The 24,602-nt window shown below is 35.3% G+C and overlaps 1 protein-coding gene across 1 annotated transcript in view; it reads left to right on the forward strand.

The window, feature by feature from the left end:
* The window catches only part of LOC105216810 (protein sine oculis), a 36,815-nt gene extending 19,031 nt beyond the window's left edge, over positions 1–17,784 (forward strand). Inside the window, exon 6 of the mRNA XM_054233388.1 lies at positions 16,220–17,784. Within this exon, the coding sequence (XP_054089363.1) occupies positions 16,220–16,856 (637 nt within the window). The 3' untranslated portion in view covers positions 16,857–17,784. The remainder of the gene's footprint in view (positions 1–16,219) is intronic.
* The last annotated feature ends 6,818 nt before the right edge of the window (positions 17,785–24,602 follow it).

A 24,602-nucleotide genomic window follows, 5' to 3' on the forward strand; every position in this document is an offset into this window, starting at 1 on the left:
AACCGATTTCGCCCATATTCCGTCCGTGTTATTAGGGTGTCAAGAAAGTATTACGTACATATGTTTCATTGAAATCGGTCGAGTAGTTTTTGAGATATTGTTTTTGACCCATAAGTGGGCGACGTCACACCCATTTTCTATTTCTTTTAAATCTGCGTGCAGCTCTCCTCTGCCATTTCTTCTGTAAAATCTCCTGTCTATTTCTATTTATGGGACCCTTCACTGAATAACAATAATAAAATCACAACAAGAAGAAGCAGTAGAGGCCAGAGCCAATGAAAACCCAAGAATCTGAAATAATTATCAATAAATTTCTGGTTGAGCAGAGTTCGATCAGTGGTATTATATCTTAAGCTAGATTCTACGTAGGTTTTTCTCCCCAATTTCTATTTTATTAATTTAAAATTTCAGAAATATTTCGAACTTAGCTTTCTATAATCTTCATTGTTTGGTTTGGTTCCCATAACAGATTAAAAATGTTTCGCAAAACATAACAGTCAGTAGCAACAACTTTTAACTCCCGCAGCACTCTTCAACTTAAACCACTTCTGTTGATCACATATTTCAAGCTCCTGTTTCCTTAAAAAATATCATGATAACAAAACCAACAACAACAAAAATCAACTCAACAAGCTTGCTTTTGCTAACGCTTACAAACATGTGTGTTAAATACACATGTGTTGCTTGCGTATATAAAAAAAACCACATAAATTATTTGAAAATTTATGATCGACACCTTTTTCGATTTGTTTGTTGTGTCTTTGCTTGTTTTTATTGTTTTTCAATTCAACCAACAACACTGATTTGTTGTCGTGTTTCTTAATGCTCTTTATCGTTTTCGTAAATTTTTAATAGCCCAAACCGTCAGCCAACGAGCCACAAGGCGCGCAAGGTTGTATGCACAAAGATAATAAAAATTATAGCTGCTGTGACAATCATTTGGAGATTTTTGCTGACTGATAAAAAATCTGTATACCATTTTATATTATCACTTTTTGTTTTTACTCGTTTTTTACTTGTTTTTTTGTTTACTGCTTTTGAATGGTAACATGTCTTTTTGTGGTCGAAAAACGATTTATTAAAATCTTTTATTAGGTGTGTGTGGTGATTGTGTGAACGTATGCTTGTAGTTACATATTTGTATAAATGTACATATGTACATATTTTGTATGTAATTTAGGATTTTGTGTTAAAGAATGCGATACAATGAAGATCAGGTGCTTGAAGAATGTAAGAACGTTATAAAATAACTTTTAATTATTTTTAATTAGTCTCTGTCATTGTTAAATAATAAATTCTAAAATAATTATTATTTTCCATTTTATTTAAAAATTAATTTTTTTTTAAGTAAAATAATTATTATTTTCAATTTTATTTAAAATTAATTTTTTTTAAATTATATTTTTCATTTTTTTTTTAACTTTAAAAAATATTAAAATCAATATTTTTTTTTGTATTTTATTAAAAAATTAATTTGAAAAATTTAATTTTTAATTTTAAAATAAATTTTTTTATCCAATAATTTTAACATTAAAGTACATAAATATAGGTATATGTATGTTTGTATGTAAGTATTGATAAAATATATTTATTTTCAAAAGCAACCCCTCTTTACATCTCCTATCTTGACCACATTTAAGCTACTTATCGTATTTAACTCTTACAATGAACTTCAACTTGCTGCTGTGGTTCGCATAAGCATTCAATACACACACACACACATCCTCGTTTGTATAAGCTTTGCGCAGTTAATGAATAGTCACTTTCAAGTGCTTCAATTGCATTGCTGCTTGCCATTGGAAAGGCGTGAAGCCATTTAAAATCACCTTTACTTTTTATTGGCGTTTCACTCTACACAACAATGGGCGTGCTTCTCTCTCTTTCCTGTCATACACATTCCGTGCGCACGCACATACAAACACATGTATAGACATTTATAATGAGAAAAGTGTCAACATTGGCATATTTTTACGCCAATTCAAGAAGTCGTAACATAGGATTCCATTTATTCAATTACTCTATGTGTGAATGTATGTATATGCGTATATATATGAATGAGGCAGTAATAAAAAATCAGCTAAAACAAGTGGACATCAATGCTTTGGTTAAGTGTTGAATGAAGGTCGTAAACGAGTTCTAGTGGCGAGTTTCATCAAGTGTCAATTGGGTGGGGTCATGTAGATAGGGTTGTTGTGCATGAAGACCCATAAATGTTTTACATTCTTTGGAATACCAAAAAAGTGTGTATGTAATACGGGGTAAAATTCCATTTGCTCACTAAGTTATTACTAATAATTCATAAAAAAATAGATTTCATAAAATATATTGTTTATTTTATGTTTGAAATGAAGAAATTATGTTTTTCGTTCTTTCAAATTAAGACTTGTCCATTGACCTTATCCCATAACTGAATGAGTTTTAAGGAGTTTTTGAACGACAAATGGTATTTAACATCGAGTATATAAAAAAATCTGTTATCGAGTAACAATCACCGTTAGAAAAAAATTTACGAAAATTTTCGATTGTACTTCTATTTAGATTAGAGCGCATAATATATTTAGCATAAGGCCTCCGACTTATCCATAGTTTTTCAATTACACAGATTAACAGTTGCGTAGAACTCCTAATTTGACTTACAAGGTATAGATATTTTAAACCGTTTCTGATGACGACTAAAAATTTAATGTGAAAGGGTAGTATCCTGGATACTACGATATGATTTGGATAATTCCAAACTTATTATGAAAGTTTGTCAAGCTCGAAAAATATTTTTGAACCGAGCTTGTTATCCCTGAGATAATTTACAGCGGATTTTATGAGATGATTTCTCAGGTCTTAACTACATAGATCACAATCTAAATGTCTATAAAAGGAAATAAAAAGCGATCCGAAGACCGTTCAAACAAGACCATAAACTTGTTTTGGGGTAATTTTGATAGCGGACAGAACGAAATAGTTCTCCTTTAGGAAAAAAGAAATCAAGGAGCAAAATAAGACGCAGAAATAATACTTTAGAAAAGTCAATAAGTGTTCCAGTTTAAAGGAATTGAACAGTTAGGGTGGAAAAATGTATGGAAGTCAATTAAATCCTCCGAGTTGTTAAGTCAAGCTTAGTTGGATCTCTCTCGGGAACACAGTCGCCGCTTGCGTCCAAGAGTTTCTGCTATCTCCTCTTTCAACCACCATCCCAATATCTTACTGTTGTTATTAACAATTTATTATATATTTTTTACAACGAAATTGCATTAAGTCACGAGGATCATGATCAAGGGGGATCCGATGTGCTCTTGCGCTCTAGCGCGTGATCACTGTACCTCTCGCAAGCTCGGTAAACCATGATCTACAACAAGAACCTGCTCGGTTGCGAGATGCTTTCGGCCCAGAGTGAGTTTGGAAATCCTGCCGGACGCAAACTACCATAGTTTTATGAAGGAACGCCAGGTGGAAACATCATCAAGTAATTTCCTCCTCCACTGTCTAGAGTTCGATAGACTGACGTTGAAACATTATGGTAGTTATACTTTTGGCGAACCAAGCGAACTTTTTGCAATAAACCTTAGCTGCCTAATCTCGCTGGGTCAGGTTTACCAATCTTTATAGTCCCTCTTTTTCCGTAGGAATGTATGCATATTCATTGATGCGCTCGCACATTTCTTCGTTCATTCATTTTTGGCTTAAAGTCGCGAAACTAAAGATGACTAACGAGTAAATTAACAGCTAGAAATTGGCACAAGTCGTGCCAAGGAAAAAAACAGCTGACGATATTTCCAAACATAAACACGAGGCGAATGACTGCACGACGACATAGGGCAGGCAGCAAATGACTCCTATTCTCCCATACACTGAAGAGTGGGGAACCTTTAGAGGGCAAGCAGAGAGACCGAACAAAGCGCAAACAAAGAGAAATTTCATAAACACAAAAATGTTAAATACAAAAATAAAATACAAAATAAAAAAGTTAAAGAAACATGTAGGAAAAAGATGTGAGCAACAACAACGAAAGCAAACGCAAAAAGCACAAGCAGAAAAAGGCAGCGCGCAGAGGGGAAATTTTAATGAAAAATGGAAGTTGAAGGCAAAAACAAAAAAAAAAAATGGAATAAATAAAGACAAACACACGCACATTTTGTTGAAATTTGATACGTTGTTGAATTTAGCCCCGCCGGCAGCCGTCAGCAACAACACCAACAACAGTAATAACAAAAACAACAAGCGCAACAAAACCAGCGACGACTGACAGCAAGTAGGAAAATAAAGAAAAATACAACAACAACAAAACGAACAGCATCAACCAACAACAACATACGAATAACCGTGCCACAGCAACCACCATAAAACCAGAAAGCAACAAACGAGCGAATGAATGCATACAACAAATGAAACGAACCAAAACGCCGCGCAGTCGAGCGTTACCGTAGCGCACAGGAGGCGCTAATGTGGGGAGGACGAGGAGGCATAACTGCAAAAAATACCAACAACAACAACAATAACAAGCAAATAAAGACAGCAGCAAGCTACATAAATGTCACTACAAAAATGAGAGGCGCACACAAGGGAGCTTACAACACCATCACAAGCACCACCACGACAGTCGCAGGGTGCGGCAAGCGAGGCAATGCGCTGCAGCAAGAATGGACGGACGTGCAATGTGTAGAGTCGCATACAAATGACGCTACACAGCGCTTCTGTTGTTAGTTGTTGCTTTTCTCCGCGCTTTCAGTTGACAATGAAGACCACGACGACCGTCGGCGGCTCGCAATGGCGAATCATCATCATCGTCGCAGGGAACTCTCTAGTTTGCTATACATACATACATATTTGTTTGCTTGTTTGTTGTTTATATACTCGCACCCTTATGCGCTGGACATGCCATACCAACGCCGCCTGCTGCTGGCTGGCTGACTCACCGTTGAGGTGTGCGCGCCTATGACGTAGATTCGACATTTCACTGGCTGCTGGTTAGCACTAGCTGTATGTATTCCATAGACTGCGCATTTGTGTTGAAGATATTGTGCTGAAGTTGGATAATTTGATGTGTTGATGTCTTTTTTAGCGAGTTTCGTTTATTTCTGAAGACTAATTTGCGAATTACTTTCTCGTTGTTTAGTTAAATGGGTCTGGCTTTCGATCAGGGGTTTGTTGAGAGCATAATACTTGGGGGTTTTAAAGTGAATTTGGTCAATTTTAAGGAAAATGAAATTTTTAAGAATTAAAATATTCGGAAACAATTGATAGACTAACCTTATTTATTGACTATTTTAATTGCCAATCCGTTGAATTACTACTCTTCAATCGAATATAGAAAGGTTGATTAAATAATTGTCGACTCGATACGAAGTATTAAGAAGCAAAAGGTCAGTCCCGTTGAGAAAAGTATTAGATACAGATCATAAATTTTGAACAAAATTCCCGTCGACTTTGTACAATATACATACTTCAGATGAGCTGAAACATGTAAGAAAAGCATCCAAGAAGTCATTATCAACTTCTCAGCACAATGATTGTGATTGGAAAATTATAAATTTTTGTAAGTACCTCTAACAAAGGGTATTTCAAAGTGAACAGGTTTCGGAAAATATTAGCTATTTGCTCAAAATACTTCAAATAAGCTGAAACTTAAAATACATACATAATTCATTTATAGTTCCACTGCCTACTAAAGCTCAAGTGTAAGTGATCTCATTCGCTCATTTACCTACAAAAGTGCATAGATAAGATCTATAAAGGGTTAGAGAGTAGCGAATCGAACATACTACGTGTGAGTTAACTGTTGAAGCAAATCCATAACACTTACTATGCAACCTTTCGAGACACGAGGAATCGTGTTGTATTTCTCTCTTTGGTGGATAAATACTTATTTTCGCTCCAAAGAATATGTTGTTGCTTTCATGTTGTTGCTTTCATATGTAACATTTTTAAGAAAGCAGCAAAGCATTAGATAGGGAGTAGAGAAATGAGGAATTAAAGACGGCTTCTTCAACATAAGATTTCATTTTTCAACTTCATAAGTATCAGGGAAATTTAATACAGCTTAATACATTTTTTTCGCACTCACTTAAAAAAACTAAACTATTGTAAATTTAGCTATTACTATTAATTCAAAGCTAATTCATAATTGCTCAGTTTTTACCTCACAATACTTTGGCGCAATTCGAATTTAATTATTTCCCTTTAACATTTTTTAATTCTGTCATTTATAATGTTTTTATTTGCAACTTTCGGGTTTCAATTGTAACCTGAGTGCAATGATCAGTGCTTCTGAAACCTCAAAAGACATGCGCATTGTGGGTATCAGTTTTTCATATATATATTTTTTTTTAATTTACCACAACAACGTACAAATGCAGTTGTTGTACTTTTGTCTTTTTTAATTTGTTGATTTTGAAGGCTATGAGTTGTATTGTTGTTGGCTTGTGGTATGTTTTCTATACAAATTGCGGTTAAATTCAAAAGTAATGACATGTTTTCAAAATATTCAACAATATTAAATTTAATAACAAACAATTGAATTCATGAATAAAATATTAAATTTTTTTTAACTTTTCGGTGAACTACAACTTTTAATGAATCTACAAATTTGTACATAAATACGTATATTCGGATATAAAATGTTCATTAATTGAGGCAATTTTAAATATGAATGCATTGAAATTTTTGATCTTGATCATAGATACGGGTATACAATGTACATTCATACATAAATATGTATGTACGTATGTACATAGTACACATCCATAATAACATGCCACCTCCAAAAACCCACTACACAACAGAAACCGCACTTCAGACCACACGTTGTTGCTGTTGCCACCGATCCGGTCGCCATCATTATATTATAATGGGTATAAGCAAATGGTGCAGCGAGTGTGTCCAAAGGATCAAATTACCAAATGCTAAAATAAAAACAAAAAAAAAATGTAAAAACACACGGAAAAAATTGTTTAAAGGGAGATAGTGCAAATAATAAAAGAGCAGAGAAAAATAGCAGACATACATACATACATGTTTACATATGCATAAGTACTTAGTATATTTGAAGTAGATGTGTCGCAAAAAAAAATAAGTGAAATTATTGTGATAAATTATTATTGAATTTTTACATTTTATTACTCTGTAAAAAAATTTAAGTTGTGGGTTTAACTACTAGAATTATGTACGAGGTGAAAATAGCGGTCAACATTAATTTTCGTCTTCAAAACAGTTCCCATTTGATATTATGCATGTATGATAACGCCCCTCCAATCGTCGAAACACAAATTATTATTGAATTTTCTTATTACACTGTAAAAAAAATCAAAGTTGGAGGTTTCACTACTAGAATTATGTACGAGGTGAAAATAGCGGTAAATTAAGTTTTTTTCTTTAATATTCATTCGTCAACATTAATTTTCGTCTTCAAAACAGTTCCCATTTGATATTATGCATGTATGATAACGCCCTTCCAATCGTCGAAACACTTATCAAATACCATTTTTATGATAGCCTTGGCTGTTTCAGTGATTTCTCGTATGCTTGAAATTTTGAAATTCCCGTTATTTTTTTAACACACTTCGTATATGTATGTTTTTCGATAAATTATTATTTTTGAAAATTTTATTACATTTTATTTATATATTTTTTAAAGTTTTTTTAGTTATTTTAAAATGATAATTTTATATACATATTTAGTATTATTTCATATTTGATACAATTTTTTATCCGTATTTTTTATTTTCATTTTATTTATTTTTCTTTTAGTTTTTAATTTTTATATTATTTATTTTTTTTAAGTTTTATTATATACATTTTATTTTTATTTTTTTTTTGCTTATTTTACTTTTTTCTTTTATTTTTTAACCTCAACATCCATCAAATGTCATTGTCATTTTTAAGCCGCCATTGCGGTTTACTTATTTTGCTCTTCCTTCTTGTACCCCGCTTTAAATAATGACATTATTTGCACTTCCTTTCAACTAACACTTCCTATTTAGCCCATCTTTTTTCGTTTTATTCAAATTATTGCAAGCGCTACTGAAACCCTTTCCAGCTTTATGCCACTACTCCACCCACTTTTCAACACCTTATTGCCATACACACCACTCACGTGTCATTCGCATTGCTTGCTCTTTTTACTTATTAAGTTCTGCGTTTTTTTTTCGTTATATCATTTTCCGCCATTCGCTGCATTTCAAATCGCATTAAACACCATTGCTGTTAACTAAATAGCGGAGTGTGAGCATTATAAATGCGGGGAGGTGCTCTCTCTCACATTTGCTTTTCTATTTAATAAGCAGCAACTTGCTTTGCTTGGGTGAGAGTGCCGTAAAAATGTGTGCAAACAAAAATAAACACAACAACGAAATGGAAGAAATGCACAAAGGCATTCAAAAGTATCATATTACATCCGTTATTTTCAAAAGGTTCTTCTTTTATAATTATTTTTGTTGGCGCCTTAGCTGCTGCTGCGGCTTTCTCCACACACTCGTCGCACATTTAGTATGTGGTGCTAGTGTTGTTGTTGTTTTGGTTTGGAGCATATTTATTTTAGGCTTGGTGGCACTTGAAATTTTTTTTGTATTTGTATAGGGTTGACAAAGTGTTAAGGAGAACTGGGGCCTTTAAAGATGAACCTGAGCTTGAGTGAAACATTTAATATTTTTTAAATCATCATTTCTCAGTAAATGCAAAATTAATGTAAAATTCAAAATTTAGAAAATTATAAAAATATACCCTTCACGAAAAAAATGAAAAAAATGTAATACAGCCACTAACTGTATTTGTATAGGAGACAGAATTTGATGGCTAATTTTTTTTGCTTTTCTTATTTTTTAAAAGAGAAATGCTTAATAAAAAATTATTAATTTAGAAAATTGTAAAAATTTAAATTATAAAAAATTATGTCGTGGAGGGTATATACATATATATATGTGTATATATTTAAATTGCTATAATTTCCTAAATTCTTAATTGACCATTAATTTTCCATTTCTTGAGCAATTTAGTTTTTAAAGTTTTTTTAAATATACCCTTAACGACAAAATATAATATATAAAGCCATTAAATCTATATATGTATGGGAGAACATGATGTTCATTTTTTTCTTCATTTTTAAATCACAATTGTTCAGCAAATGTAAAATTAATCTTCAATTAAGAATTCGAAAGATTTTAAAATTTAACAAGTAAGGAAGGGCTAAGTTCGGGTGTAACCGAACATTTTATACTCTCGCAATTTATTTATTTAACTTTATTTATATTATATAATACACAATTTGACCCACATATTCGTCATATATATTGTATAACGTCCATTGAAAGTTGGAAACCATAATATTAGGTTAGAAGCACCGAGGTCCTCGTGTTCGATATATGGGGCCTTAAAAACCTATGGTCCGATTTCGGCGATTTTTAGAATGGGGCTGCCACACTATAAACATAGTATTTGTGCAAAGTTCTGCACCGATATCTTCACTAGTTCTTATTTTATATATTGTAAAGTAAACAATTCAGATTGTCTTCAAAGTTCTAGTATAAAGGAAGTAGGCGTGGTTGTGAAGCGATTTGGCCTATTTTCACAACATATTATTGGCATGTAAGTAAACTATTACAAACCAAGTTTCATTGAAATCGGTCGAGTAGTTCCTGAGATATGGTTTTTGACCCATAAGTGGGCGACGCCACGCCCATTTTCCATTTTGTAAAAAAATCTGAGTGCAGTTTCCATCTACCATTTCTTATGTAAAATTTAGTGTTTCTGGCGTTTTTCGTTAGTAAGTTAACCCACTTTTAGTAATTTTCAACCTAACCTTTGTATGGGAGGTGGGCGTGGTTATTATTCGATTTCTTTCATTTTTGGAATGTATTAAGAAGTGGCTAAAAAAAACGACTGCAGAAAATTTGGTTTATATAGCTCTATTGGTTTCCGAGATATGTACAAAAAACCTATTTGAGGGCGGGGTCCCCACTTTTCCAAAAAAATTACATCCAAATGTGCCCCTCCCTAATACGATCCTATGTTCCAAATTGTATTTCCATAGCTTTATTTATGGCTTAGTTATGGCACTTTATGTGTTTTCGGTTTTCGCCATTTTGTGGGCGTGGCAGTGGTCCGATTTTGCTCATTTTCGAAAGCACTCTTCCTATGGTGCCAAGAAATGAGTGTTCCAAGTTTCATTAAGATATCTTAATTTTTACTCAAGTTACAGCTTGCACAGACGGACGGGCGGACGGACGGACGGACGGAAGGATAGACAGACATTCGGATTTGAACTCCAGTCTTCACCCTGATCACTTTGGTATATATAACCCTATACCCACTCATTATGTGAACAAAACTATAATACTCTCTTAGCAACTTTGTTGCGAGAGTATAAAATATATACCTTTAATTACATAAATATACATTAAAGTCACTGAATCAATCTAAATAGCAGAGAAAAGGACTAAATTTTCCCAGCCACAAAAAAGGTCACAGCAGTCGTCAAAATCGACTGACTATCGATAACAGTATCTTTTTCACATCTCCATCTAGCTATAATTCTTCTCACTATACATGTATGCTTCCAATTAAATATTTAGTTTAAATTTTGTGATTTTACATAACATTTCTTCAGCATTGTTATGAAATCTAAAACTACACTTGCAACATTTCTTTGCAATTCTTCGTAAATAAATATTTTTTTCTAATTTTTATTTTTGTTGTTGTTGTTGTGCTTTTCGATATGATATTGTTTTCGTTCTTAAATTTCCTTTGTTCTTCTTTAATCATTTTGAAATACCACTCGCGCGTATTTACACTTCACACTTGTTGTTGTGATTTGCTGCTGTTACTCGCCGCGTCATTGGTGGCATTCAAACGAAATGCGGAGAGAAAGAACAATAAACAATTAAAATTCGCAAAGCAACAAAATAAATGAAACAAAGAAACTCAATAAAGCAGTGCGAAAATAAACAGTATTGGTGGGCAATTCAAGGCATGCACGCCAGCGCGAAGTTGGTGTGTTGCGGGGGAGAAATATGTACATATATATGTATGTATGGAAGTAATGACGATTGCAACGACGCGTACACCGAGTGTCAAGTGCTGGTGGTGGAGACGCGACGCGTTTTAATTTACACGCGAGTATATAGAATGCACATAAATACTTATATATACATACATATGTACATAAGTATGGATCGCCTTCGCAAAATTTATGGCGGACAAGTGTGGGTGGTCCCGTTGATATATTAAATTATGTTGTTAGCAGCAAAATTTGTTGAAAATAAATAATTTTTCTTTAAGATTATTAATATTTATTTTGTGATGGGTGGGTTGTAAGAAAAATTTTCGCGCTTCAAATTTATTTATTTTATTATAAGCTTAATCGGGAACATGAAATATTTATAGGATTATTAAATTAAATATTTTTAGATTATTAGATCTGCATTCTAAAAGTACAAAATTTGTGATAAAAAGATTAGAATCCCTTTAATAAGCCAATCTCGAATTTAGAGCCTGTATTGCCAGAACTGTTACGCATTGTCTTCATGCCGTAGACAGTTCAGTTCAAGTCGATGAATATGGTATTATGTAAATGCAAAAAAGCTCTCGGGAGGCTTGAAACCCCCTAGTGGTTCTATTTATTCATTATTCAATTAGTACCTCAATAACATAATGCCTATTACATGGTTACTTTGTTAGTCTTAGATGAGAGGTAGAGATTTTCAAAACATTCCTGACAAAATTCTTACTAAATCTTGCATTAAAGAGGGCAGTTTACTAGTACGAGATATATTCTGTGGCAGTTCAGGAGGGTTTGGACCTTGGTCCGGAGGTTAATTATCAATGGCAATATATAGTCTTGGACTGATTTGGAAATACCCGGTTCCCAGCGATAACACTTATAAAATAACATGGAGCAATATCTGATGCAAGATGGATTTCAAGACTGTAGAAATCCAACCGAACGCAAATTGGCAAAGTTGTAAAGGCGAGGTAGAAACATCTAGTCACATTTTCCAACACTTCTTTCTCTATACTGGTTCAAACGTCTTGGTAATCTTCGGCGAACCAAGCAAATTGGTTGGAATAAATATTAACCGCCATTTGGAGCAGTCCGGGCGGGCGAGGAGTACCGGAGAAGATGGAACCATGAAGTGTATGAACTCTACGGCGATATGGATATAGTTAAGCGCAAAAAAATGCAAAGAAAAGTTTCTTCGATTCGAGATCCAAGAGTGGACAACGGAAGCAGGGGGCAACCAATGGAAGAACCAAGTGCTTAGGGAATGTACAACTTACTTCGCAAAGGATAGAGGCAATTGGATAGATAGAGATAGAGGATAGAGGAAAATCGTCAAATTAACTGATCTCAAATACATGTTTACACTTTTTCAGGCAGCTCACACCTAAATTAGTCGCATTACATCCCCATCACACTCACTCACTCACTAAAAATTATATATTTGCCGCAAACACAAGCATCTTCATTTCCTCTCCCAAATATTATATTTTTAAATATTCACACCACTCGAAGATGGCTATCAGCTGTTGCTTATCTGTTGCTTTTGCGGTCTCTAGAGTATTTCCATTTTCACACATTCCACTGAATTGCGGGCATTAAGTGAAAAACCCACTCAAATCTATCAACAACAATCAGCGGCAACAATAACATCCGCTACGACAATTACAATTAACTGCTTCCAGTAACATAAACACGACTTCCCAATTCCCCAAAGTGAAATTCCATACAGCAGCATTTGTCAAATATTTTTACACCCTTACTGTATAAACATATCAACACCGCAACTCCCACACGAACTAAACATATGCTGATGTCGATAATGTATACAGAAATTGACCTTTGCGTATAAAAGTCAAATTTGACACTCTCGAGTTAAAATGCGATTAGCGCTACCCCTCCTCAACTTGCAATTGCAATTGTACACCTAAAGTGCAGACGCTCATATTCCACTGCCTGTTTGCTAAGTGTTTTGGTCGAATAGATGTTCGAGTACTCGTCTGTTTGTATGTACTTGTATATATGCAGATTCATGAATTGCTGCTGTGCCATCCTCAATAAGACTCACTCACTCTCACCGCGAACTCTCTGTGGGATTTTTAATTTGAAACGACTTTTTGTAATCTAACTGCCTCGTGCCATACTCAGCAGTAGTTGGCTCTTTTTTTGCCTTCTTTTTGCGATGTCTTTATCATATTTATTCTTATTGTGGATCATGCAAGTGCAGCATAATTCAAAATCTCTCTTTTACTTCCGGTGTCCATTTTCACTTCAATCTCCGTTGTTATATTTTAGTGAGGGAGAGTTGTTATTGTATTTGGAACTAATTGTTGACTTTTCGCAAATACTTAAGTTCACGTAAACTAGAGTTCAATCTTATTGGCTAGGTTTTTAATTTTCTTAGTATTCTCACATACATAGGTTTCTCATTCTCTTGGATGAAATCAGACGAAACGAAAATTACGAAAATACAGGCGTTGCAAACGTCGTAAAGATATCAGAGGAAAGAATGTCTAATACCTTCATTAGTTTATGAAGATTGGAGAATGAAAACACCCTGAACAAGTGGGAGCAGCCCGAATTCACAGTCTACCGATTCAAATGATCACAAATCGGATTTATTGGGCTTTAGATTTGACCCCAGTGACCTTTTCTTATCCTCAGTCCCCAGAAGAATGGTAACTGGCAAGAAATTGCGGAGACTGGACCTTCTTTCTAAGTAAATGAGCAATATACTACCAAAACGGTATCGAGAAGTTAGAAAATTGCTATAGGCAGTGTATTGATTATCATTATTATAGTAAATCCACGAGAAGTTTGTGATAGTTATAGTTGGTTTAAGCCAAGGGAGATCAGAGTTCGTCATAGGATTTCCTAAGCCCTCAGCCCTCGAACCTATGAATAGTCGTAAAGAAATGTGAAAAGATTTCAAATTCTACTACAACCGTAACATGTTTCATGTTAATCTACGACTTAGGGACCTTGGGACTTGGGAATCCCTTCAGATATTATATGATGATTCTGATTATAATACATCGTTGTGCATAAATGGCCTTAGTTCGAAGGGTAATTCTATATTTTCTTTTAAATCTTGGTCTATTGCTTATATTCTGAACACAACTGCATATATTTTAGGGGATCTCGATGAATCATCTCCACAAAGAAGACTAAGACTTCAACGTTGCATTCTTTTGAATATCTCCAATTTGTATGTGCTCATACAAACTCACAAACCATTTACAAGTACATCTGTATGGTATTTTGGTTGATGACCCAGATCTAGTTATTCACGCTGACAACTTTGTTGTAGGGCATTTTGTCGACGCAACGCACACAGATCATCAGTTGATCAACACGAAGATCAGCCAGCCAGCTTGTCGTTGATCTTGTACGCGAACAGAGACAGGCAATCACAATTAGAAGCGGTTCAAAAAAAAAAAGCAGTATGTACTGACATTATCGAGAATGCGTACAAAGCTAGATATGGTTGTATGTATGTGTGTGGTTATGTAAATTTGTGTGAATGGTATGCCTACTTGGGCAGAGTACATCTTTAACGCTGCATCAGCGGCATCGTCGACCGCATTATCATTATATGTACTCCACAGTAGCGTTAAATGCAACAACAACAAACAAGAACAAATTTAACAGCAATAAACGAATGAATGTTTGTTCGTTGGCTCGTTGTGTCCCATCACTCAACACAGTGGTTCAGGCAATAATATCATCTCAAGCGTAGCCGTAGCTGTATCCGTAGTTGGAGCTGAAGCGAGGCCGAGACTATTGACTGTCATTGTTGGGTTTGTTTAGTGAATGCTGTTGGTGTTTTGTTTTTGTTGTATACTTCTTTTTGTCGAGTGTAATTTGATATCCTGAAAAGAGCAGCAGCAGCAGCAACAGCAGCATTAACTACAAGCCAACAACTGAGGAATATAAAGCAGGACAACAACAACAATAACAGCTATAATATGCTTATTATACATACATATGTATGTTTGCATGTTTCTGAGGCGCAATAAATGGGTTGTTAATAGCATGAGTTGGACGTGGTATTCCAAATGCTGAGGGGAGCTCTCTACGTGCTATGTGGCCGTGGTTAAGTCGTTTATTTGTTGTTGTAAGGATGTAGATAGTAGATATGATTTCTATGGATTTTATCATAGCATTGCCATCAACAATTTTCTACTCAACGGCAACAATTTGATTGCGTTTAACAGCGACGAAATTATTTATTGAACGCGTATTGTGTGAAGAAATTTGTTCTACATAAGAGACTCAGAAATCGTTTGGTTATATTTAATTTGACGAGTCGAGCACACTTTAGGTCATGAAGTAGTGATATCTACTTAATGAGACCAGATGAATTACTCGAAGACACGGCGTCGAATCGGACCAATTATTCGGAATAATAGACCCATTTGACAGTTTTACTCTTCCCACACCTTGTGGATTTTTGGGTGAATCCTCTTTTCAACCGACATTTTGCCTTCCTCGGAACATTTTCGTCGAGTGAAGTCCACTATTGCTACTGTTTACTAGTCTGTGGTTTTTTAAACGTGGTTCCATGTTTCGTCGAGGATCACGGAACAATGCAGAAACGTCCTCGGATTGCAGATAAACACTGCTTTGAAGATACATTATGGCATTCCTCTTTCCGACCGATAGTGCAGTCTTCTTGCTTTCCTCGACGCATTTTCTTCGAATGAAGTCCACTGTTTCGACTATTCCTTGTCTGGGATTTGTACCAGTGGATCTATGTTACGTCGACAATCACGACACGACAATAAAAAATTCCACTGGATTGCATATAAACACATCAAATAGTGCAGGTGGTTTACGGTATCTGAACTTGGCTCATGAGAAACCGAAATGCGACCACGTTGAAGCTCGTAAACCCAAGTTTTCATTTTCGCTGCCGAAGTAAAGGAGTCACTGTATACAGCACAAAATCGTTTATAGATTTCATTACTCGATTTCACTTTCAAAAGCAAGATTCGAATCAACGACCTCTTCTCTATAAAACCCGTGGATACGTTCTCTTCCACACGACATTAAAACGAGATTACAAGTTTGGTTCTGCTGGAATTTTGACTGAAGCTGTCTCTGATAACATAAGCTCTAATAATAATAATGTATTAGCAAGAATATATTTTTTAGGTTATAAAATAAATCAATCTACTCTGACTTTACTAAATTTTTTACTAATTAAACACTTCTCCACCTCTCTTCTCATTACAGCGGCGCATCGGACAAACAACATTTGGATTCATCCAGCGATTCCGAGATGGAAGGTTCGTTGCTGCAACAAACGCATAATGTGACCAACAACAATCATCACCATCAACAACAGCAAGTGCATCAGCACCAATCGCCACATCACCAGCAACACACCACCGCACATACGCAATCACAACAACAACAGCAAGCACAACAGTTATCACCAACAACGACACACAACAATCACCATCATCATCATCACCACCATCATCATGCTGCTGCCGCTGCGGCAGCGGCTGCTGCTGTCGCCGCACAATTACCGCAATCACACCATGCCAGCGCCGCGACGAGCATGGAACAGGCACATCATCAACAACACCCGCATAGCTTGAATGCCACACAATTGGTGGGACTCTCACCCACCGCCGGCGGTGGTAGTGGTACGGGTGGTGGCGGTCTGACCACTGCAGCTGTTGCCGCTGCGGCTGCTGCTGCCGCTGCCTCTTCAAGCAGTAAAAATGGCAATAATGCTGCTGCTGCTGCCGCGGCGGCGGCGGCTGCCGGACAAATGGCGCCTCTCTCGGTCGCATATCCACACCTACACAGCGTCATGGGTTCGATACCCATCTACGATATGAGCGAATATCAGCATTTATGATTTTAGTTGGAAACATCCGCCGAGTGGATGGCCAATGCAGCAGCAGTAGCTGCAACGGCAACAGCCACATCGGCTGTAGGCACTGAGTATAAAGCTACTGCTGAGTGCGGTATGACGGCGGCAGAGACAGCAGTGGCGGCTATGAGGCAGGAATTGCAACAATCGGCAAATTTCTACTATTAATTGAAACGCGGCGGTCACATAGAAGGGGTTGACGGAAACCAGTGATATAAAAAAGTGTTAAATAACCCAAACAGTTATTATACCGTTAGCTTGAGGCTTACAACGGAATGTTATTCGCGCTGATAACATGAAATTTTCGCTAAAGCCACACCCCTGTGCCGTACACTTGGAGTAGTTAGACTTTATACAATTTAAAAAGAAGGGGTTTAAAAAGAAGGGGGAAGTTCAATACCGTTAATCTTTTAAAAAGCAGTTAAATATTTTTTTTAATATTCAGATATATTATACTAAGGTCAATAAGTCAGTTGTTTGATTGCCAAAACTCGTCTCGACTTGCTAGAAAATTAAGTTGATAGGATATTTTTCCAATATGAAGTCAATGTTATGTCAAAATTTTCGATCAATATTCCTGAATTTCCTTTTAATAAAACTTACAAGACAATTTTTGAATAACTGTCAGCAATTTTGAACAACTGTCAACACAACTGTCAAACATGTAAACAAAAATCAGCTGTTCTGTTATGTTAACAACAGAGCTGTAATGTTAAACAACAGAGCATTTTAAACTGTAGTTAAATTTAAATGAACACTGTAAAATCGAACCCTAATAGAAAACGCAAAAAAAAATATTTGCACGCAATTTCTTTAGCAATACATATTACACACAAAAAACAAATAGTAGCAACACAGTATATTATATTATTGTACAACAAACATAGACGGATATGTTAAGGATAATTAAAATTTAACGATAGCATCTAAATTGTAAAAAGAAATCGCCGTAATCATAAACGAAAAGAATTTTCAATTAGCGCAATTAATAAAGCAATTACTTAAAATATGAAAAATTATAAATAATGATTTAAAATATAATAATTATAAATAATTTCAAATATTAAAAATTATAAATAATTATTTAAAATATTAAAAATTTTATTAATAAACATTATTGTAAATAGAGGCAATACAAAATAAATTAAGTGTAAAAAAACATAAAAACAAATATGTGCAAATTGAAATCATATTTTTTTCTAACTTGTACATAAATACATACATATGTAGATTTTAATTTTTGTTAAACTATCTCGAATATTTTAAATTATTTAAAGGTATTATATGATAACTGAAAAAAAACATGTTCAAAACTAAAAACATAAAAATTAAAAAAAAATATAAAAAAAAAATTAAATTATAAAAATTCGAAAATTTAAATAAAAGAATAAAAACTTCAAATATACAAATTTTGCATTATTTCATCAATTTTTTATATTTTAGCATTTTACGAAATTTTATTAATTGATATTTCGAAACCTGCATATATAAAATTTTATTACTCTACATCATTATAAATTTGCGTCCACCAGGCACTATTCGCTCCAACGAACATATTGAAAATAGGGAGTTTAGCTCAACCAAATTGATAAATATAATGAAATATTCCACACAAGACACTAAACTGAATGGTTCTAGATTGGACTGTGGCAAAAGAAATCTACTAGTAAATTGTCGTAGACAGATAGTGTTAAAATTTCAGCCGAACTGGGGTCGTAATTTCAATTTGAACATGTGTGAAGGCGGGTGGATTTCGAATTTTAGAGAAATAGAAGACGAATATCGGTTGGTGATTCAATCCCTTGTATTTGGAAAGGAAATCGCGCCGTGAAATGTGTGACCCATTGGATGTACAAGGCGACTGTCCTCATTGGATGAAAACGAGCTTAATCGTGGTCACATGTTGGTGTCTCGAAAAAGGCTATCATCTGAAAGATTATCAGTTTCCTATCTTACATAAAATATTGGAAACAAGTAAGTTGTCCGTTGGGTGTCGCATTTGCCGACTCCGGACAATAAGCGCAATCGTGGGACAAATTTACTGCAGTGTTTGATGATGTTTAAGTGAAATCCGGAGAAGTTACCGCGTCGTTTTGTGACCGTCGATGAAACATGGATCCACTTAGGTATATGCGAAAGAAACCATGGCAAATTTGATTCCATCAAGCGAATCTACTACGAATAAGTCGAATACTGTCCTATAGTTTGGATAGATGATGGCCACCGTTTTCTGGGATTCACAAAGTGTGATCTTCATTGATTAATTAGAAAATGGTAAAACGGACACTGGGATCTCCCATGCCGAATTATTGGGCTTACGCCTCTTCCACCAAGAAAACGCAGCGACTCACACCATCGTCGCAGCTACAATCAAATTGGTCGAATTAAGCCCAATCAACATGGCCTCCAAATTTGAGTCGAATGAGGAGGTTATCGGCGCTACGCAAACCTCTACAAATTGTGTGTTATCAGACGCATTAAGGATGTTGGAGAAACGCTGGATCAAGTATATAAAGTTAAAAAACGAGTAAAACGGACACGGGGCTCTCCCATGTCGACTTAGTGGGCTGAATGGTTCCATTTGGTGAATGAAAATGTGCGTCTTACACCAAGACAACTCAGCGGCTCACATTCTTCGTCGTTGTTACTGGCAAATTGGTCGAATTAGGCTACGAAATGCTGCTCCAACCACCGTAGTCTTCTCATTTTAGTCGAATGAGAAGGTTATTGGAGCTAAGGAATCCTTCAGAAAAACTATTTACCAGACGTACATATATAAGATGTTGGAGCCTAGCTGGATCAAAAGGTAAAAGGACTATATTGAGAATGAAACTGACAATTCTCCTAATTTTATGTTTTTCTTTTGTATGCTAAGCACATAAAAAGGTCATTTATTAATTCCATTACAACATATTTTTTCTACTTAAAAAATATTCTGCGAAATATAAAAAGACAGGAGTTTTCCTTTTTTGTCCTTCTGGTCAACGAAAACGAATCCCTCTATTAGTAGATTTGTACATTTCCAGCTTCTTATTAGCACAAACAAAACATGTCACATGTGTGTGCATTAGAAAGCATCATATACATATTTACCATATGTATTGCATTGTATGTATTTAAATGTGTGTCAGAAAAAATCAACAACGAGTCATTCATTCAATGAACATTCACGCTACGCTCTCGACTCTAATCGCACTTAATCGCGTGGAAGCATGCCAATGTATGAGAGGTCTAATCATCAAAAACAAATACAAATGCATTGAACCATTCAACATATGAACACTCACATGTGTAGCGGTCAGCCCTTTACTGCCTGCTAATTTCCCAACAACGTCCATTTATCCACTAAGCGGATTTTCTTCCACTTAACACCTACTTATTGCTTTGTTTTGTCTCTTTGTCACGCTGTTTTGTGTGTGTGGCTTATTATAAATATTAAATATATTGTTTGTAATGAATGAGAAATGTCGGTTTGGTCCATTCATTACATTTATTGGAAGCAATGGGATTTTAGAAATGTTTCGCTATATTTTTAACAATCCTTTTTTGTACGAGCATGTTTGTACGATATTTTAGAATTGGCTTAGAAGAAAGAATGTTCAAAAAGTAGAAAATTACGAGGCTGATGGTCAGTGAGTGTTTCAATCAATGCATCTATAGACTAAAAAGAAACAACAATTGGCCTGACTTGAAGATAACTAATAATTTTAAAACATTTTCTGAAGTGATCGGTTTTACCGTCAATAGATATGCTGTGGAAATGATGACGATACCAAAAAATTAAAAATTGGCGAAATAAAGTAAGTTATGACTATTGATTTTGAGGTTAGAATGTTTCACAAAAGTCAAAGACATGTGGTTTTCAAGAAGAGATACAACTTTAATTTAATTTTATGGCTAATAATTTAGATTTATTATAAAAAGAAGGGTTTGCCATATAAGGTCATGTTTTAAATGATTTCGAGCAAGTGACCGCCGACCATAGTCTGACTCGAATAAATTTCAACCCAGAGGCTCAAGAATGTAATGGTGGTGTAAGTTTTAAAAATGTCTGGTAAGGGAGATACAATAATGCCCCCGTGAGCTTCTCAAGATAATGAAATCTTTGCACTCAGTTTTGATTTATGTTCTCATCCGAAATCCTCCCTCTGACTTAAGTGGATTCAGCTGAAAAAAACTTGTAATCCTCATTGCGACTGATACTAAAAAGATTCAGCCGAGAAAAACATCGATTGTGGTTGTGAGTTAATTGAAGAACTGTATCAAAAGTTCGAAATCTATTTTTCTGTTCAGTTCGGTAAGAAACTGTAAATTTTTCTTTCCCGAATTATCATTAATCTCTTTTAATGTATTTGTTATTCATTATATATATCGGAAAGCATTCATCGAAATGAAATGAAGCGAATTTAATAAACAAAATGCAATTAATTTTACTAAACTAGCTCAGAAAAAATAGGTTGGGCGAAGGATTGCTCGGTCAGTTGTGAGATAACTGATTTGAAGTAAACTTTATGGAAGAATATGGAAGCTGTTTCGGCGTACACTAACTTAACTACCTTCTCGTAAGTAACTGCCTTCCCTAAATAAAAGCGTTGGCGGAACGTTTTTTATCGCTCAGCGTTAACGTCGATGCGCCATCCTTAAATAAAAGCGGCAACTTTAAGTCAAATATCAAAATGTTTACTTGAATTGTTGTTGTGGAATTTTATTGTACAGAGAAATTTCGTTTTTCGCAGCCAACTTTACTTCGGAACGCTCTGTCTAAATAGAAAATTTCAACCGCTCAGCGTCGCCGTCGCGTTATTTAGGTATGCGCCATACAAATTGTATGGTCATGAGAATTTTTTGACAGTAATTTGCCGCTGCCGCTTTTATTTAGGGAAGGCAGTATGGCACCCAAATCAACACTATGGCATTATGCTCATCACGTGTCAATCGCATCGCCAGCGCTAATGGATAACAACCCAAATATGAATAAAGGTAATGATTTCGTTGTCGTTACGATTTAGCAATATGCATAATTATATAACAAAATGTAACGATCATGTGTATATTTATTTCTTAATTATTATATCCTTTCGCTTTTATAAAGCTCGGTGTTTGACAGGTGTTGCCGGAGATGCTATCCACCAATGAATTAAAATGCGTGCACCATACTATTAAAGGCAAGTAGAACATAATTAAATCAAACGAAATCTGATATTGAAATACACAACTCAAATTTCCCACACATCCTCTTATTTAATAATTTGCTTCGAGCGTCTGTGGAAATCTCATTAAGAAGTTGCTATGAAACCGCGCATATTGATTATAGGCTCATAGACCAACAATATACGGTAACAACACCAAAATATGGAGAACACATGGAGAATTCAATAAATATACAGTTAAAGGCAGAAGGCTTGTCGTCCTTGACAACAACAACAACACGCAGGACTGCACATTTCTTTGGATTTTCATATGAACACATACGCGTTGCTTTTGTTGTTGTTTTTTGTTGGTATTCTTCATCACCACCACATTTTCTCAGCTTAGTGGTCGCTTATGTTTACCTTTTCATCATCATTATCCCGTTAACCGTTAATGTGCCAAATACGGCACGCTGGTTGGCTGACGGCGCTTCGTTGCGTTGCCAACCACACGGTCACATGCACCGTAGCGACTGTTTTGAGGGTGTTTATTTCTTGCTGATGGTCCATTTGCGTCCTTTTACAAGAGTACGGTTATTTTAACGAGTGTATCAACGGTCGCCTAATGCCAGACACGTGCAGACGAACAGCCAGCCGTCTGTGTCACTACCGCCGCCACACGCATCGTTTGCACCCTCCTCCTCTGCGCATAAGCTGTGCGTGCTGTTGCACTTTGCATCACTTTGTATCACATTTCATAATATTTTGACTTTGGTTGGCGGATTAATTAACACCGAACAGACGTTTGGAACTGATGAATGAATACTTGAGTGTGTTTTTCCTGTTCCGCCGCTCATTTGTAAAGGCTTTTTTTGGCAGTGCTTCAAAATTTCTTTGTTTTTTCTGAAGCTTTCCTTAACTGTTGATCTTTGTAACAGTTAAGGTAATAAATTTGAGCTGGACATATGTAAGTCACGGCGCAGTATTGATCTGACAGTTATGCTAGTTATGGAATCCTACTGACCTCCTTTATTTGTAGAGAAAATAAGAGACCTTCGTTTCAGTAGTTAATTAGCTCCAGATAAGATTCAGTCCGATTAGTTGTGAAATCGTTCATTGAAAAGCTTCGGTTGTTTATGGTAGTAAGCCTGATTTAGTCAACAAAGAGTGAAATATGAAGGAAGTCGACTTAAAAACCACGGCAGACCACACAGATTGTTGTTGTAATATATTCATTTCCCAATTCCTCTATTGGTTTTGGTGGTCAGTTAAATTAAGATTGGCACAGATTGGCCATGTGTTTGTTATAATTTCAACAAGCTCGGGACTTTCCGAGATATTTATCAGTTTAACCTGTTGAATCTGCCAGATTGGGTTAGGGAACTTAGCGATCATTTCTCCTTCCTTCAAAGAGGATTATCTTTGATTCAAACAAAGGTGGAAACATTTCCACTGACTGGTCAAGTATTGGGTGCAATCCCTACAATCTCAGGGCTTTCCGAGAGATTTTATTAGTTTAACTATTTGTCAGATTGGATCAGGTTGAGCCTAGCGAACGTCCTTAAAATAGGATCATTTAGTCTCACCTATTGCTTAGGTAGATTGTGACTAAACCTTTGTGAGAAATCGTGAGTACCACCTGATGTGTTAAGTGGATTCACGCTTCCGCGAATGTTACAGACTCTTTCCTCCCAATTGTCACAGGCTCCGCTGTGAAGTAGCCATAGACCGGCTATAGTGTTCTATGACACTCCAGCTAATATCCAAATAATCCTTCTAACCAGCTGTAAGACCGCACTAATTAGATTTCATTCACAATAGTGGCTCAGTACTAATTGGTCTTTAAGAGAGATCCCACAATTCCCACAACAGCCAATTAATTTTATGCTCTCTTCCTTTATCATTATCTTAATTACAGATTTTGGCTACTTATGAGGGCAGACAAGAGAATACGCGCAACAAATAAAGTCGTCGAGAACAACTTCCAAAAATGTATTTCGCTTAACATTTGGCGTAATGTCGCATAAATTACTAAAAAGATTTAAAACCACTTACCTTTCTGAAAGCATCATGACATATTCTTGATGTGATCTATTATCTGTTATATTGATGTGGCGTGAGTTCATGTGATGTAGGCAAAATATTTGTTGAGATTTGATGTGATGTGGCGAGGTGATAATTATTAGCGATGTATTTTTGAAAATAAAATGTTGTGCTGTAGTTTAAATTACTATATGATAAATGTACTAATGTTGAATTGACGTATTTGAGTTCATAAATAATCTGTAATCTGATATTGATGATGTCTTGATATATCATATGATCTCTCTTGTTGATATGATGATATTTTATTATTCATTTCCGAATAGAGTCACTTCATAATGGTATTTATGACACCAATATCACCTCAGATGGTTGTTATGTACCGTTTAAAATTGCAATAATATGAAGTGATGGTGCATCACCTGATCACTCTCACTGATGTGATGATCACTATAGTTCAGGTTTTATGAATTCAAATGATCTTGAAATGCTTTCATAAAGTAATGTGGAGTGTGGAAAGTTGTTAGTGGTGTGTCATATCAAGTTGTGATAGATCATG

Source organism: Zeugodacus cucurbitae, chromosome 6 (genome assembly GCF_028554725.1).
Source record: "Zeugodacus cucurbitae isolate PBARC_wt_2022May chromosome 6, idZeuCucr1.2, whole genome shotgun sequence".
Lineage (NCBI taxonomy): Eukaryota > Metazoa > Arthropoda > Insecta > Diptera > Tephritidae > Zeugodacus > Zeugodacus cucurbitae.